Source organism: Mustela putorius, unplaced genomic scaffold (genome assembly GCF_011764305.1).
Source record: "Mustela putorius furo isolate JIRA1106 unplaced genomic scaffold, ASM1176430v1.1 tig00000179_pilon_pilon_pilon, whole genome shotgun sequence".
Lineage (NCBI taxonomy): Eukaryota > Metazoa > Chordata > Mammalia > Carnivora > Mustelidae > Mustela > Mustela putorius.
The window spans coordinates 12,692,542-12,709,711 of NW_025421305.1; the positions used below are offsets into that span (position 1 = coordinate 12,692,542).

Consider the following 17,170-nt stretch of genomic DNA (forward strand, 5'->3'; position numbering starts at 1 on the left):
TTGTCCCCAACCAGTTACTCCACAGGACACCACAATGTCTTCTATTAGACAGTCTCTCTCCCTCTCTGAGGTCCTCCACAGGGACCTGGGATGGGGCAAGGCTGCTAGACCCCGTCCCCGTTACACGCAGACTCCATGAGTGTGGCCAGCTGCGAGCGCCAGTGCTTTCCAGCCTGTGTAGGCAAAGAGGGAAAGCAGGGCCTTTTGAACACTTGCCATCAATGCCCCCTTGAGATGGGTCTGAAGGTATATTCTGATTTCTGTGAAATCTGAAAATCAGGATGGATTCATCTGCTGATGTGAGGTAAGAGCCACTTCCCCCAGCCACCCCCATGACGATTCAAGCCAGCACCTTCGAAGCTCATGGCTATCCCCGGGCACCTGAGGTCAGTGGTTCTCTCCAGTTCTCACAGATCGGAGTAGGAGAGGTGATGGTGCTGCTCGGTCCCCATTGTCATGTGCGTGGGGATCTCTATCCATACAGACACCCACAGGTCGAGAGATGCTATAGTTTCCATGCCATTGTTACCATTCTCTGAGTCTTGACGTCTGAAGGGAAGAGGCAGAGAACTGGAGGACATCAGAAACTGTGACACTCACTCATCTTCTAGCCCTCCTGATGCCCCCAAATGTTGGTGCATTGGTCTCCCAGGGCTGTGGCAACAAATGACCACAAATCGAGTGGTTAAGACAACAGCATTTATTCTTTCACCATTTTGGAAGTTAGAAGTCCAAAGTCAAGGTGTCTGCAGGGTGGGGTTCCTTCTTGAGGCTTCGAGGGAGAATCTGCTCCATGCCTCCCTTCTAGGGTCTGCTGCTTGCCTGCAGGCCTCCATGTTCCTTGGCTTATAGACACATGGCCCCATGGCAGGCATTCTCCCTGGGACTTCTGTGTCTGTATCTCCATCCAGATTTTCCCTTTTCTTATAAGAACACCAGTTATTAGAGCAAGATTTGCCCCAATCCAGCATGACCTCATCTTAATCACATCATCAACGACCTATTTCCAAATAAGGCCACATTCAAACATACCTGGAGTGAGAACTCAACTTTTTTTGGGGTGCACAGGGGGACATAATTCAGCCCACAATAATCCGCATATTAAATGGAGACACAGAGTAATTTACTCAGAGAGACACAGAAAATAGTTGGTATAACTCGGTTTTTAATTTGTCTTGACCTAATTATTACCACTTAATAATTGCTGTACCAGGCCCTCTGCTGGGTGCTTCCATGTCTAATCCTCACGGCAACTGCATATGCTTATGACCCCCCATTTTACAGAGGCGGGAGCGCACAGAGCATTTAAGCAACTTGCAGAAACCCATGAATTCAAAGCAGCAGATCTGGGAATCCATCCCTTAATTCTCACCCAAGTCAACCCACTAGAATATCTCTGAGATGTCTCACTCCTCCTCCTCACCCCTCCTCGCTCCATATCCCTCAGTATAACTCCCTCCTGCAGCTGTGAATCATGACTATAAAGGATACGTTACTGGAATTTTCCAAGAGACCAGTGTAAAGTTAAAACCGATCATTGGGATCACCGCACAGCAATTTGCTACCTCACAGCACGTACGAATCTGATGAGAAAGACCAAGTCTTCATCTTCCTCTGGCAGCCAGGAAGGAGTTGCACGGAAAAACCAGGGCAGTGAGTCAGGCCCATTAAAGAACAACGTATGTCACAACTGATCACTTCCCCACAGGCCTGCTGCACATGCCCTGAGGCCACTTCTGGGTTCTAACGGGCACCTCACTGGGAAGAAACATCTGTGACCACAGTGGGGAGGGACCGAATCTCAGCCAAACCCACAGAGTGGCTATGCATACTGCCTCATTCTTCCTCAAAATAAAAAATCAAAGGCATCGCTTCCTGGCAGCTGCTGGGCACTCCTCCTTCCTCAACATCAGAGATGCGTCTCACACACGTCCACATTCCGGTGCCTTGCGAACACAGCAGCCTGGACACAGAGTCCTTCAGGCAACGAGGAAGCCGCAGAAAGTTCCTCAAATCAACACAAGGGCGCGAGTGAGAAAGCCCTCGGCCCCATGGCGCTAGCTAAGGTTTGACCAGCACTTACAAGCTCGGATTGGTTTTGCTTCTATATTATCTCAAAACGGTACCACGTGGGTAGAGGCTAGGAATGTGGGCTTCGGAGGCAGGCGGACTCAAATGCCAGAGCTAGCTCTCCCCTGCACCACCTCTGGGGACCTAGGTCATTTCTCTTCTCTCAGCCAGTTGTCTTGCTTGTGAAATGAAGACGCTGACACAAACTATGGAGATGGTATAAGGATTATTAACAGAGCACTCGGACTCTGAATTCCTAAGAAGGAATGAATAGAAGTTACAGGTAGGAATAAAACACTGCTTTAAATTTGATCTTATTTATCTTATCCCATGTACCTAAATTTCTATTGGAAAGAGACCTGGCTTGGGTTGACTAGGTGGCTCAGGTGGTTAAGCATCTGCCTTCGGCTCAGGTCATGATCTCAGGATCCTAGGATCGAGCCTTGCATCAGGCTCCCTGCTCAGTGGGGAGCCTGCTTCTCCCTCTCTCTGCCACTCGCCCTGCTTGTGCTCTCTCTTTCAAATAAATAAATAAAATCTTAAAAAGAGAGAGAGAGGGGCCTGGCTTAAACAATAAATGAAAGCCCAGCCCCAGGTGCATCTAGGATATGAAAACAAGTGACAGGATGAGATTCGTGGGATTGGTAGACGCACTCATTTCTTTCATTTGCTCGATATTATCCTACTGAATACAACACACACACACACACACACACACATGACTGGATGGGGTTTGGGCAAAGATGGGCTGGAAAGGGACCCGGGCCCAGGACCCCTCTCAAGTAGGCTAGAATACACAGAAGGTAGAAGGGAAACAAACAAACAAACACAGACTCGCGTGTCTCAAGAAAGCATATACATAAAAGAATATAGGAAAAATAAATTCATAACGGTTTAGCGATTTGCCTTGCCTTTTTAATTGATGTCTATGATTTTATTATTACTAAAATCACATTGTTCATTAACAGTAGTTTCCCACAATTTAAGTCTGTAAATACCTTATGTTCAGTTTTATACTGATGAGACAAAATCCTAAAGGGCAGGGATGAAGTTCTACCTAGCCACGCACCCCTGACTCAGTGTGCGGAAGAGGGATGACAAGTGCCGCGCGGGTCTGTGCGTCTCTAAGGGCGCGGCGTACAGGCACCTGCTTCAGACAGCAGCTCCAGGCACCGCTGAGCAGCTCCAGCTCGTCTTGAAATGGGTGCACCTGCGGAAGTAACGTGTACTCTCTCTACCCACCCTAGAGTAAGGAAAATCTAGAACACGATTACAAAACGGATATAATTACGAAACGGCACTTAAGTCGGAAAAAACCCGGGAGTAGACAGATAGTTGGCTGCATTTTTGTTCACTGAGAGTACCAATCCATTCCACAAAACAAGCTTGAGAGAAAGACAAATGGAGTCATTTGTCAGTTACAATTCATACAAAAATAGGCTCCAGTATCAGCTACATACAACCGCTCAAATACGATTGAAGAAGTAATAAAAAAACTCATAAAAAAAACCCAGCAGCAGCAAAAACACTGAACATTTGTAAACAAAACCACCAGTAATAAACCTATGCTTAATAACCCAAAAAAGTGCATTCTCTTTAAAACATTAAATATATATAATAAAAAACAATATTGGCCACTTTTTTCCCTTAATATACAGTACTCAACATCTGCAACAATCTGATCAATGATAGACAGGAATCGGTGTTCTAAGGCATGTTGAACAGTCTTTCCCAAAATACTCAGGCATCATGTTGCTGCAGAAGGTAAACTTTGCCAAAGTCTCCTCCGAGCTGTGATCCGCGCGCACCGGGGACACTCGGAGGACTGGAAACACTGCTTGTGAAAGCACGCTCTGCACCCTAGAGCAGGAGGACAGCCATCAGCGAGCAGCCTATCTTGTCTTCTCACATACATACAAATGCTCATCCCCACCCTGGGGAGAGACGTGGTCTGGGTCCAGAAACCCGTCGTCCAACAAGAAATGAGGCAGGTTGGAAGGGACAGATTCTAAAGTCCCCAGTGTGCCATGAACATGGTGAGTGTTGGTGACTGACAGCTCAGGAGGCGGCCCTAACTGGAAATGCCCAAACTGGAGAGACCTGCCTCCCTCCCTCAAGGTCCTCTCCCTTGGCCGACACTGGCCTACATCGGGTGACTGGTCAACATGCAGTTTAAAAGGTTTTGCCTGGCCCCTGTCCCCAGTATGTGACAACATGCAAGCCATCCTGTTTCAGAGCGTCTTGTGAGACATGCTGACCCTCCATTGCTACCACACAATGGCTCGCCTCCTCCTCTGCCGAGTCCTGCTGACTTCACACCCTAACGGGTGTTGAGCCTAACATCACACCCTGGTGAGCTCTCTGCACACAGATCCGTGCTTTGGAGTTTCTCTGCTGGGGAGCCTCCCCTGCGATCCTGCCTAAAGTGTTCGGGAAGTTGGTGCTGGAGGGGTAAAGGGGAGGAATGACTCTTATCAAGGGTAAAGGCAGAATGCACGATCTGATCTCTCCCAAGAAACAGCTGAGAGGTCACAGGATTTCCTCAAGCATCAATACAGACAATCTAACAAGATCTGAGCATCTCTGCTGGGAAGAGCCAGGTAGTAAACACGTTAGGTTTTTTGGGCTACGTGGTCTCCGTGATGACGACTCAAACTGCCCTTGGAGTACAAGAGGGGTCAAGGACAGCATCTCAGCCTTAAGCATGACCGTAATCCAATTCTAAAACTGGGGCAGTGGCTACGGCTTGCCCTGGTGGGAAAGAACTGGGCCATAGGCAAAAGGGGGAACCACTCTTCCCTCCTGTATGGGGAGATGTCCCCCGTCATCCCCGCCTCACCCAAATTCTCTTCCCCACACACCCAAAACTCCATGAGGTCCTACCCTACATACACGCATGCACTAGCACCATTATACTTCCAACAACAGTGTGCTTAAGTGATTAAACTGCTATTAAGCTCATCGTGCACTTCCGTTTATTAAGCTATTATCAAGCGTGCATTATGAAGTTAATAAGATACCTGCACATCTTCTACACGTCTCAGTCTGAAAGGGGAAGATGACGGCTGTACTCTGGCAAAATTCACAGATGAAGCCCTTTCCTTGACACAGCTGTAAGAGAAGGGGGCCAAAAAGTTAAAATCCTCCTTGGCAACGATGCTTTTGATGGAGAAGTCAAGTAACTACTTTCACAGAACTTTATAAACCTCATCGTTAAGTGTCTGGCATCCCGGCCTCTAGAAGGACCGGGACGCTAGATCTCACTTGAGTAGAGTAAATGGATGTGAACGGTACGTGTGCCTCTGTTTTGCATGGAGAGATTTAATCTAAGACGCCAGGGAAAGATCATGACTTTATACGTGGGCCTTCAAATGACCTTATTTCTGAGGGCTGTTCTACAATTTTTGAGTTCATGCAGACACAGAGCTCCTAGTCCCCGGGATCCTGAGTCCACATGGCTGTCCTTGGTACGTCCAGAAAGATGGGAGTCAAGCAAGGTCCCCAGCAGCACTCGGCCCTGACACGAAGAAGTCGACTGGCCCATGCTTGCATTCCCAGCCCTGCCGCGGGCCAGCATGACGATCTTGGCTGTTACCAAATAGCTCCGAACCTCATTTCTCTCATCTGGAAATAGTGTTCCCCGCACTTCCCTCACAGTCGGTGGTAGTTAAATGAGGTAAGGTGCAGAACACCTATCCCAGGCCTTAAAGGGTAAGGGACAGCTCAGGGACACACCTGTCCCAGGGGAGCCTTACCTCACAGCTGGCCACATGCGCCAGGGAAGCTTTTAGAATGTCCTTGAGCAAGGGCACCAGCAGCCGTTTCTTGACCCTGACCAGATCCTCCAGGGAGAACAGGTGGAGCTCATCAGTCAGGTGCCTCGGCACCTGCTCAAACTCCTTTAGCGCGCTGCCGGGGAGGAAACAAAGAGGAGGTCGGACAGCCACCCACACAGAGGCTGTGACACAAGGAGGCTGAGCAGGCGGGGGTTTTCTCTGGCACTCACACTTGATTATTTTTTTAACTCAGTTCAAAAAAAAAAAAAAGAAAGCCCAAGAGCAAGTGAACCTGGCTCACCGTCTGACATTCTGCAAGTTTGTTTGGAAGCCAGAAACCTAAAATTCCCTAAAAGTGGATTTCAAAAAGCTAAGCCATCAGAAAAACATCTCTCACAGCCTGCCCATGGAGATTCTCAGCAAAAGACAGCTGCACAGTTATTTTTCAAGTCTTAAAAACATGTACTGAGATTTAAAAAAAAGACGACCTCATTCATTCCAGCTCAGTTTCAAGTCCATCTGCCTGCTGACTGTTGTCCGGCCAGCAGGAGGATCACTGCTCATAGGCAGGTGCGTGACTTGCCCAGCCAGGACCCCAGCACGGAGCCCAAGACTCAAGCATCCAACTGTGAGCTCATCGTAGCCACCTGTGTGTCCGAAGGGCAGTCACATATGGATTGCATCTTTCTCCAACCCCTACTTATCTCCTCCTGAATCCCCTATATCTGTTAGTGGCGCCACGCACTCATTCCCGAGCCAGCCACTGCCTACGCTGGACTTGACATTCCAACAGGCCAATCTGTGCTGAATTCTCCATCCAGCCTGAGATGCTCACTCACACTGCTTCTTCTAGAGGGGGACCCCTGACACTTCTTCAGTCTGACTTGCTCTTTAAACTCTGCTTTTTCTCCGGGAAGCTCTGTGGTCCTCCTCCCTGCCCCGCCCTGTAGGACCTAACTGTTGCCTCTTCTGTGCGGCACCATGTGTATATGTCTAACACATGGTCTGGCAATAAGAGCTTTGTGCTTTCTCCCTGGATGTAACATGAGTACCACAGACTTTTTATCTGAAGCACAGAATGGATACTCAAGAAATTTTGGTAGACAGTAATAATTATGAGGATTGTTATATGTTACAGGCAAGAAAACTGACAGCCTGAGACGTAGCTAACCTGTCACATCACTGCCATGAGGTAGAGCTTAAGGCCAAATAACTACAGGAGATGTGCTCCTCCCCAAGAAATTTAATTCAAAGGCAATACATTATCATTAAAGATATAGTACATTATCATTAAAGATCAGAAAGTGAAAGCAGCTTTAAAACAAAACAATTTTGGGGGGACGCCTTGGTGTCTCAGTCGGGTAAGCATGTACTTTCTGTTCAGGTCATAACCCCAGGGTCCTGGGGTCGAGTCCCACATCGGTTTTGATGTGGGGAGCCTGTTTCGCCCTCTGCCTGCTGTTCCCCCTACTTGTGTGCTCTCTCTCTCTCTGGTAAATAAGTAAATAAATAAAATCTTAAAAAAATAATAATAAAATGAAACAATTTTTTAAAAAACTATGATCCTGTCTATTATAACAAATAATCTTAACCCCTTAAGTAACCTCTTTTCTCACTTAAAAAATTATATCTCTGTCATTGAATTCATGCCTATACCTTTATGCCATGGCTCCCCAAAATTCCACCGCTATAAGTTTATTCTAAGGACATATTATGGATGTGCACAGCGATTCATCTAAAGCCCGGTCTTTTAAATAACTAATGGTATTAAAAATCCAAGTATCTATGAGGTATTAAAATCTATCTAGTTTACTATCTATACTCTATAGAGTATAGAGATAGTATACTATCTATAGAGATATTAAAATCTATTTTAATATAAAGATATTAAAATCTATTAGATTAAAAATCTACCAGTAAGGGGTGCCTGGGTGGCTCAGTGGGTTAAGCCTCTGCCTTCAGCTCAGGTCATGATCCCAGGGTCCTGGGATCAAGCCCCACATCGGGCTCTCTGCTCCGCGGGGAGCCTGATTCCCTCTCTCTCTCTCTGCCTGCCTCTCTGCCTCCTTGTGATCTCTGTCTGTCAAATAAATAAAATCTTAAAAAAATAAAATCTACCAGTAAGAGAACCATACCAAAATTAACACCACATGATACTATAAAGTACGAAACAGCAACGACAGTTTGACACGCCCTCCATCGGGGATTTTTTAAAAAGGCCATCGATACACCCTGCTCAGAGCACCTCTAGTCACAACAGCTAAAAGGTGAAAGCAACCCAAGGTGGCTGAACAGATAAACAAAATGCGGTAGGTACATATAATGGAATATTTTTCAGCCCTAAAAAAGGAAGGAACTTCTGACCCATGCTACAACATGGGCGTTTCTCCAAGAAATTATGTTGAGTGCCATAACCCAGTCACAGAAGCACAAATACTCTGTGGCTGCACTTCCAGGAGTCACCCAGAGGAGTGAGTCCATAGAGACGGTAAGGAGAATGGTGGTTGCCAGGGGCAGGAGGAGCGAGGGAGGAGGGAGTTATTGCTAAATGATACAGAGTTTCAGTTTTGCAAGAGAAAAAATTCTGTGGATGGATGGTGGTGACGGTTGGACAAGAATGTGAATGTACTTAATGCCACTGAATTGTACACTTAAAATGGTTAAGATGGTATATTTTGTTATGCGTGTTTGGCCACAACTTAAAATAACAACAGTAATCATAGTAAGGCCGCCGGCTGGAGTTATTTCATCTTTGTTCTGGCCGATTCTTCTAACACGTTAAGTTCATTACTAGTGAGCCAGAAGATTCAGCAACTTTAGCTAAAGGGTCTGGATCATCAAGAAGAGGCCCGAGGGAGTTGCTGTGCTAAGGAGCCCTGTGGATTGAAGGACCTGGAAGCAGTAGGTACCCAAGGGACTGGCAGGTGTGTGTAGGTATGCAGAGGCTCCCAGCCCTCCCAACCTCAGGCGTGGACGGACCCAGCCAACATCAGTACCTTTCAGCAAACCTGCAGGTCTTCAACAGCTTCTTGATATGAAAAAGTTGTTCCCGGGTTTCCTAATGTGAGAACCCAAACAGGGGGAGAAGTTAATGCAATCAATGACACAGAAAATGTACAAATCAAATGTAAATGTTAGTTCTAACTTCGAAATGCTACAACTCTAAGACACGCAAACAGTCCCTCTAGCAGGGGTTCATGACAGAGTCCAGTAGAAACCCAAGTTGTGTGAAGCCTGAGGCTTACACAACCACGGGGGACCTTCTTTGAGGAAAACACAAAACTGTCCTGCCTTTTGTGGCTACAGGGATAAAACCGGAGGGCATCGTGCTCAGTGAAATCAGACAGACACAGAAAGAAAAAAAACTGCATGGTCTCACTTACAGGAGGAATCTTAAAAGAAGCAGAGAGTTGAACAGGGAGACAGGGAGGTGAGGCAAATGGGGAGATGCTGGCCAAAGGGAACAAAGGTGCAGTTACGTAGGATGAACAAGTCTACAGGTCTAATAGATCGTATGAGGACTACAGCTAATAATACTGTATTGAACACTGGAAACTTGCTAAGAGAGTACATTACAGGTGCTCCCAACACACACACACACACACGCACACACACACACACAAACCCTAACTGTGGAGACGCAGATGCTAATTAGCTTGACCAGTAATTATTTCACTTGTTGAACATCAAATTATCATGCTCTACCCCTTAAACATAATTTTATTTTAAAAACTAATAATAAATAAATGTCAAAATCGATGTGATAAACGCAAAACGATGCCTACATAGGGAATTTGGTACCGGGCCTTGGAAAATAAAGCTCCAGCGGCTGGCAGCAAACCCGCCCTTTGGAGGATCCGGTTGTGTCCCCTGAGACGGTGCAAGGTTGCAAGGTGCACTGGCGGCCACAGGTCCCTTGGCGCCAGCGGCCCCGCCTCCCCCGCCGAGGCCAATGCTCACCCTCACTCTGTCCAGTTCCTTGACCTTGGCATAAAGGCCGTGGCCAATGCTCAGCAAATTGAAAACGGGCTGGGGCCCTAGACCGTCCAGCAGCCGTTTGGAGAAATTGCTGACGTAGTACTTCCTGAAGTCCCACGTGGTCAGGATCCGTGCAGGGATGCAGCTCTCTGCGTAGACGTGGCAGCAGTCACAGAAGTACTTGCCCAGGTAGTCACAGTACCGGAGCCGCTTCACAAACTCTGCAAGAGCCCACGGGAGGGTGAGAATGCCTCACCTCAGCTGGCGAATGGCAAACCCACTGCCCTCTGCCCGCCTCCCCCCACCGCTTCCCATTCCTGTGAGGTTCAAGACCCAGATGGCAGGGTTTGTGCTGCTAACATCGTACGTGCCCTCAGAGCCTCTGAGAAAGCTCCGAGGCTGTGTATTATATGGCCATTCAGGAGCCCTGCTTTCCAAAAACAGGTGTCAGAAAAAGAGAAAGCCACCCCAAAGACTCCTGAATTTGGAAGACAGGCATTGTAAACGGCAGTGTAGGCAAAAGAACAGGAGCTTTAGAGTCCAGAAATCGGTGGGAGTCTACCCTCTGCCTCCTGCCCGCCGGCAGCCTGAGGGCTGGTGGAACCCTTTCAGGCTAACTATCCTGAAGCTATAAAAAGCAGCTCAGGACCAGGTTATGGGCTATCACACCTACGGAAAGTGCTTGGTAAATCGTCAGGCACGCTTTGGAGACACCTTAGGGAGCAGCACCTTAAAGACTTCCTGGATAAGCCCAGGGCAAACACATTACAGAGATGCACCAAGGACGGCAACAGGCGATACATGGAAACAGGGAGTGCAGCTGACGAGGAATGACCTGAGAAACGATCTCAGCAGCAAGGACGTGCGTGTCGAAAGGGTGAATGCTTGGTTTTGCAGGAGACCGTCACAGAGGTAGAGGACCCAGGGCCGGCGAGGGGCAGAGGGGCGGAAACTCACTCTCAGGGCTGACCTGAGGGGACTTTCTAGGAGGACATTTCCACGATATACTTGAACTCTGATGTGTACCGGGACTCCTGCTTTGGTGACACCAGACAGAAATGGTAACATGCACATGTGGAGACACAGGTACCCATTACAGTACGTTACAGCAATCTGAACATACATTACGAAGCACCCAGCTAGACAGGCATGGTGCCCTCAACAATGAAATGACAGAGAGCCCACGAATGCATGGATGAGTGTGGGCAGTGGACATCCAGTTCCAGATGCTTACACTGCGATCGTGATTTTGCTTCTAAAAACACACATACACAGTCCAAGAGGATCCCCACCAAAAAGCCAAAAGTGAACACTTCCAGAGGGCAGGAGAAAGGATTTTTCATTCTTTTGCATTTTTTTAATTTGCTCAAATGAGCACGCATTGGTTTCCGAAATATATCTAACCAAATATATGGGCAAGCAAAAGGTGTAGGGACAAATGCATCAAGTCCCTGTGTACCTGCCACCCAGTTTAAGAAGAAGACAGCAACTCAGTTAAGTCTCCACAGTGTCCCGCCCTCAACCTTGGAGCCTAAGATGGGCGAGGATGATATCATCATCATCAGATTAAATGGAAGGATGGATGGCAAAGCAGCTACCACAGCACCTGGTACACTGAAGATTCTAAATCTAGTTTCTTTGCCCCAGCTTCCAGAATAAACAAGGTCGCTTGTATTTTAATGAAAGGAGACATTACTTGAATGACGAGCGCTTTCAGTGAGTTAGGTACACTGCTAGTCCTATATGCTTCTGCACGTATGTTTACAAAAATAAAGTAAAATAAAATATAAAACCAATCAATCAATCAATAAACAAGGCCCGAGTGACTGCAGGAGTTATCCCTTACTGAGCACCGACTTTGTGTTACACTCTGGTTAAAATTCTCACCTACACTGTGTCATTCTCTGCTCGAACCAATAAGAGGCAGGGGCTATTATGTCCCATTTCACTGATGAGAGCCCAGACAGGGAATGAAGAGACACTCGGGGAGCAGGCTAGTGGGGTTCCCACCCACGTCTGGCCGGAAGCTCCAGCTTTTGGCCATCACGGCCCCCTCACCCTCTGCCGCATGCAACGGAGAGAAAGGGCGAGGAGCTAACACCTTTGCGCTTGCCCAGATTATCCCTCAGACCCCGGTTGCACCCATTGATTCTTACTATTTACAATAGTTTATGTTCTGTAAAGGTGCCATGAACACCTAATTTGTCAAAACAGGTATGTATGCTCCTGAGGGAAAAACAGGTTTAGGCTTCTGTGACCCTCTGGTACCATTTTCACCAACTGGTCAATACATAACCCTGCTTTATGTGTGTTTTCTGTTTAAAAACACCATATCTAATGTATTTTGTTATAATTTATTTTTAACAACCTTTTATATATTATCAACGCTAATCCAACAGTAACAACCTTATATATACATTGCGAACAATATATTATTTTGTTATATTTTTGTTATATCCTTGCTCAGGACCAACAGCACTATCTCTAACTCATGCCTGAATGAAGCTTATCTAATGCATGTATATTTTCCATAAAGCAAATCATATCCTTCTCGTGCTTAGAAGCACTTCAGTACCATATGTGGGGGATATTTTAAATAGCTAACTCATCAACAAAAAATGCAAAGCTGTAACAAAATAAAAAAGGCATTCAATAAACCATGAGAAGGTCTTGTTCACAGTATGAGAGAGAAAACCAGAAGGCAGAGCATGGCCTTCAGCTGGAAACGTGTGCTTTGGGCAACTCAAATTTCAGGCAACTCAAATTTTTGGTGCTTTGTGCATATCTGGGCATGACTGTGAAAACACCATGCGTAATGATTCTGTGACCACCAATAAAATTCATCCAGTAGGTAAATCTGTAAATATGGAATCATAAACAACCAGGTTCAATTATAAGGACACATAACTAGGGTTGACGAATTCTTGTTAAGAACTCATTAAATGCTTTATGTTTGAGTTCTTCAATTTCAAATCTTGAGAAGTCAGTTGTATGTGTCTATTTCCTACCCTGGATTACAATTTCTGATTTGTCAGATGATGAGTATTTTTTGGCTTGTGACAGGGACTTGATACATTTTATATAAAATGGGCAGAAAGGAAGGTATGCTCTGGCCCTTCCACTCTACATTTCTGATCAAACTTAGCAGGATGGAAAGAGAAAGGGGAACAGATGGGACCAATAAATTTTCCTGATATAATTCATCTTTTCCTAAAATCTACAATCCTAAAATCTCAATGTCCGGTCATTCACTCATCAAATTTCATTGACTCTCTACTAAGTACTATACTATCAATACAGAATAAATGATGTCTCTCTCTTTTGGTTTCTTCAGTCCTTTAATTAAAATAGAGCTAAACGACGCATCCTAAACCAGGTGTTCTCAACCAGGGATGATTCCCTAAGAATATGTGGAAATATCTGAAGATATTTCCAGTTGTCATAACTGGAGAGCAACCAGTAGCATCTAGTGATGCTTTTGAACGTCCTAGAATGTACAGGACAGCTCTTCAACAGAGTCAGTGGTACTGAAGTCGAGAAGCCCTGCTTTAAACCACAACTGTTCTCATTGGAGGAAAAGTCAGTGCCACAGGAAAAAAAAAATATTGGAAGTACAAATTCTAGACCAGTGCTGTCCAAGAGAACTTTCTGGGTGGAGGGGACTCTTCTAAGCCTATGACGTCCAATGTAGTAGCTACAAGCCACATGTGGCTACTGAGCACTTGAAATGTAGCTAGGGTGTCTGAGGACCTGGATCTTTTTTTTAAATACTTTGTTTATTTGACACAGAGAGGGAGAAAGTACAAGCAGGTGGAGTGGCAGGCAGAGGGAGAAGCAGGCTCCCAGCTGATCAGAGAGCCCAATGTGGGACTCGATCCCAAGACCCTGACCTGAGCCGAAGGCCAATGCTTAACTGACTAAGCCACCCAGGCGCCCTGAGGAACTGGATTTTTAACTTCAATTAATTTAAATTAAATCTGAAATAGCCACATGAGGGAGTGGCTACCATGCTGGACAGTGGAGTTCTAGAATAGAGGTGGCTAAAGAGAAATAATGACTAAATGCAGTGTCTGAAACTCGGTTAGAAGCTGGATAGAAAAATTGGCTACAAAAATGACATCGTGAGAACAACAAATGAATATGGACTAGTAAGAGAGAGTATTAGAGAATTGTAATCATTTCCTTTGGTGTGCTAACTGTTCATCATCCTTATTTTTAGAACATGCTGGAATATTAAAGGGTAAGCTGTCACATTCTCTGCATACTTTTCAAATGGTTCAACAGGTGTGAGATTGGAGGAGCCCAAGGAGAGCAGACAACTACATGCCTTGTGCAGCTCTGAACTGAACCTGGGAGCAGATCAAGGTCATGGGTGAGATCTGAATCAGTCTGTGCCTGAGTGAATGGGACTGTACCAACGCGAAGCCCTCAGTTGGTAATTTTACTCTGATGATTATAAGATGCTAATGTGAGGGGAAGCTGGATGAAAGGAATATAGAATACTATTTTTGCAACTCTTCCGGAAGTTCAAAAATATCTTCAAGTAAAAACTCAAGGGGCATCTGGGGGCCTCAGTCGGTTAAGCATCTCCCTGTGGCTCAGGTCATGATCTTAGGATCCTGGGATCGAGCTCTGCTTCAGGTTCCCTGCTAGGCGAGGAATCTGCTTCTCTCTCTCTCTCTCTGCCTCTCCCCTCTGCTTGTGCTTGCTCTCTCTCTTTCAAACAAATAAACAAAATCTTTTTAAAAATTTTAAGAAGTCAAAATATATCCTAAGAACTATATAGGAAGTTCACAGGAAAAGTCCAAATTGCCTCCGTGTCTTAAAGTGCATCTGCCGTCTATGCCCTGGGCACCTGTGAGCAGCTTTCTTCTCTCCTTACTACTCTCTGCTCACGCAGGACTTCCCAGCAGTTGCTGCAGGTCCTTTGCTCAGGGTAACCCTTACCCCCACAATACACACACACACACACACACACACACACACACTCTTCCTGGGACAATCACTTCCCTACAGAACTTCTCCCTCCCAGCCCCCTCAAGCCCAGATTCAGTTCCCATGAAGGAAATCCCACAGCACTCTTGACTTTCTTTTTCATTGTAAGCATCGTACTTGCTGTTCACTTGGCTGATGCCTCTGCCTTCTTGGAAGCGAGCTTCCTGAGGGAAGGACCATGTTCACACAACCAGTGCAGGCCTACATCTCTGTAGTTGAATGAACTTAGAGAGATTGTTTAAAAGTTGGCAGAATCACAGTCATGTGTTCATAGTTTCTGACTCATGCACTCAAGCATGCACTCCATCCTGAGGCACCAGCATATGGGGGGTGTTAACCAAACAGACATGATTTCTACTAGACTAGTTGGGAGGATGAGTCCTTCCTTTCCAGGAAACCAGTTACAACTGTGATGAAGGGCGGGCACTGTCATTCAATATGGTAGAAGGAATCCCAGACAGATTTCTGTGTTCAAAGTCTTTTTCCTTCCAAGACTTCCTATCAAAGGCCAAAGGAACCCTTTCCAGCAAAGCTCCTCTCCCCAGCCTTTTACACGCCAGACCTGTGGATACACTCACAAGCAGAATATGTGACTGGCAGTCTTCAGTGGGCAATTTGAATTTCTGACTCGAAGAAGTCTGACTTTCTAGGCCCCCAGCTGGCCAAGGAATGATCCCTCAAGCCACCTCCCCAAATCCTCTCGGAGGGCTTTGGCCAGCTCCTTGATACAAGCCATTCAGGCACTCAACAAATACCTTTTGAGGAACAACTGTGTGCCAGGTGCTCTTGTAGGAGCAGGGGATCAAAGCAATGAACAAAACAGACAACACGTCTGTCCTCCTGGAACTTAGAATCGAGACAGGGACGCAGACCAACGATTAGCAAAATCTGTAAAATCTCGAAGAGCATTTTAGGAAGGTAAGTGCTCGAGTGAAAAATAAGTAGGGAGAGTAAAGTGTACACATGTTTGTGGCCAGGAATGTCGCAATGTTGGCATCTTCAACAGGGTGGCCAGAGAACATCTCCTCACGTCGAGTGAGGGAACCAGCCATAGGGATGTCATCCTCGGGAGAGTGAAAACCGGAAAAGCAAGTTCCTAAGTCAGGCATGAGCCTGCCTCCTTCAAGGACCAGCAGGGAGGCCGTGTGGCTGGAACTGAGGGCTCAAGGGCAAGAGAACCAGGAGATAAGTTAACAGGCCAGCCACACAGCCTTATAGGTCACGATGACCTCTTCAGGAAAGAGAAGGCAGCAGTTGAAGTTCCTATAACAACTCCACCCAAGGCATCTCTCACAAAAACAGCACACTCTCCAACTTTGCCATTCCTGGCCCTGTCATTGCGTCCTCAACGGGTAACCCACTGCCCATACTTACTAGGTTCTATTGGAGTTCCACAGCCAGCACACAAAAAATTCTGGGTTGCTACCACGAGTTCCTTCCTGCACACAGAAAAGGATCACAGTTACAGTTCAGAAATAGCCAACAGAGCATTTTTCACTGACTGGACAAGAAACTGACATCAGGGTGCTTTTCTGGGCTCAAGGCTTTAATTTCGTCATTTTTTCATTTGGGAAAAAAATAGCATTCTTCAGTACAGTTTTCTAGTTGAGATTTCTGGGTCATTTATTTTATTTTATCACTATTTAGCCTGTTAGTTTTATTTATTTATTCATTTATTTATTTATTTATTTATTTATTTTGAGATCTCTGGGTCTTTTAAAAACCCCTACTATCACCAGACTACAAGATGCACAGGACCCCCACCGGTGAGAACTGGAGACATGTAACTCAAGGGAGAAAAGTTCAGGGAGATGAAACACCAAGAGGTGATACGCCTGGGAAGTTCACACAGGGACCCAAAAAAACGAATAAGAGGTCACATAAGACCCAAGTATCAGACATTTCTGGAGAGCGACCATCTACTGCAGTGTCTTCTACTGAACTCTTGACGCCACAACTCCATATGTGATTTGGAAATATGAAGGAAGTTGTAAAATTTTGTTACAGTTTAGGGTCTGCAAAAATGGACCAAGGTAAAAATGTGCAGAACCCTAACCATGTGCCCTAGAGAGGACGTAGAGACATTTTAGAGAAAAGACAACCCTTGCTGAGGAGAGTGACCCCTCCCCAAGCCAGGAGAAGGAGCTCTTCTGCCCAAGCACTCTAGACACCTTCTTGTCATTCTCTCAAACAGAAAAAATACAAGATAGAGCCTATTAGGGCACTTCCATGGGCCGCAGGCAAGACCCTCCCCCAGGCTCTTCCTTATGCTGCAGTTTGGGAACACGTTAAATATAAGCCAAGAGGAATGGAGAAACTGTAAGTGGTTAAAATGTCCCCTTACAATGTCA

The 17,170-nt window shown here is 46.0% G+C and overlaps 1 protein-coding gene across 9 annotated transcripts in view; it reads right to left on the reverse strand.

Moving 5' to 3' along the window:
* Positions 1–685: 685 nt before the first annotated feature.
* The window catches only part of RUBCNL (rubicon like autophagy enhancer), a 41,522-nt gene continuing 25,037 nt past the window's right edge, over positions 686–17,170 (reverse strand). For all 9 annotated transcript variants that reach the window (XM_004759203.3, XM_004759202.3, XM_004759200.3 and 6 more), the window contains exons 9-14: positions 16,194–16,258; positions 9,807–10,045; positions 8,843–8,904; positions 5,826–5,979; positions 5,091–5,181; positions 686–3,930 (exon numbers count right to left, since the gene is read on the reverse strand). In XM_004759203.3, coding sequence (XP_004759260.1) covers positions 3,818–3,930; positions 5,091–5,181; positions 5,826–5,979; positions 8,843–8,904; positions 9,807–10,045; positions 16,194–16,258 — 724 coding nt within the window. In that variant the 3' untranslated portion in view covers positions 686–3,817. The remainder of the gene's footprint in view (positions 3,931–5,090; positions 5,182–5,825; positions 5,980–8,842; positions 8,905–9,806; positions 10,046–16,193; positions 16,259–17,170) is intronic.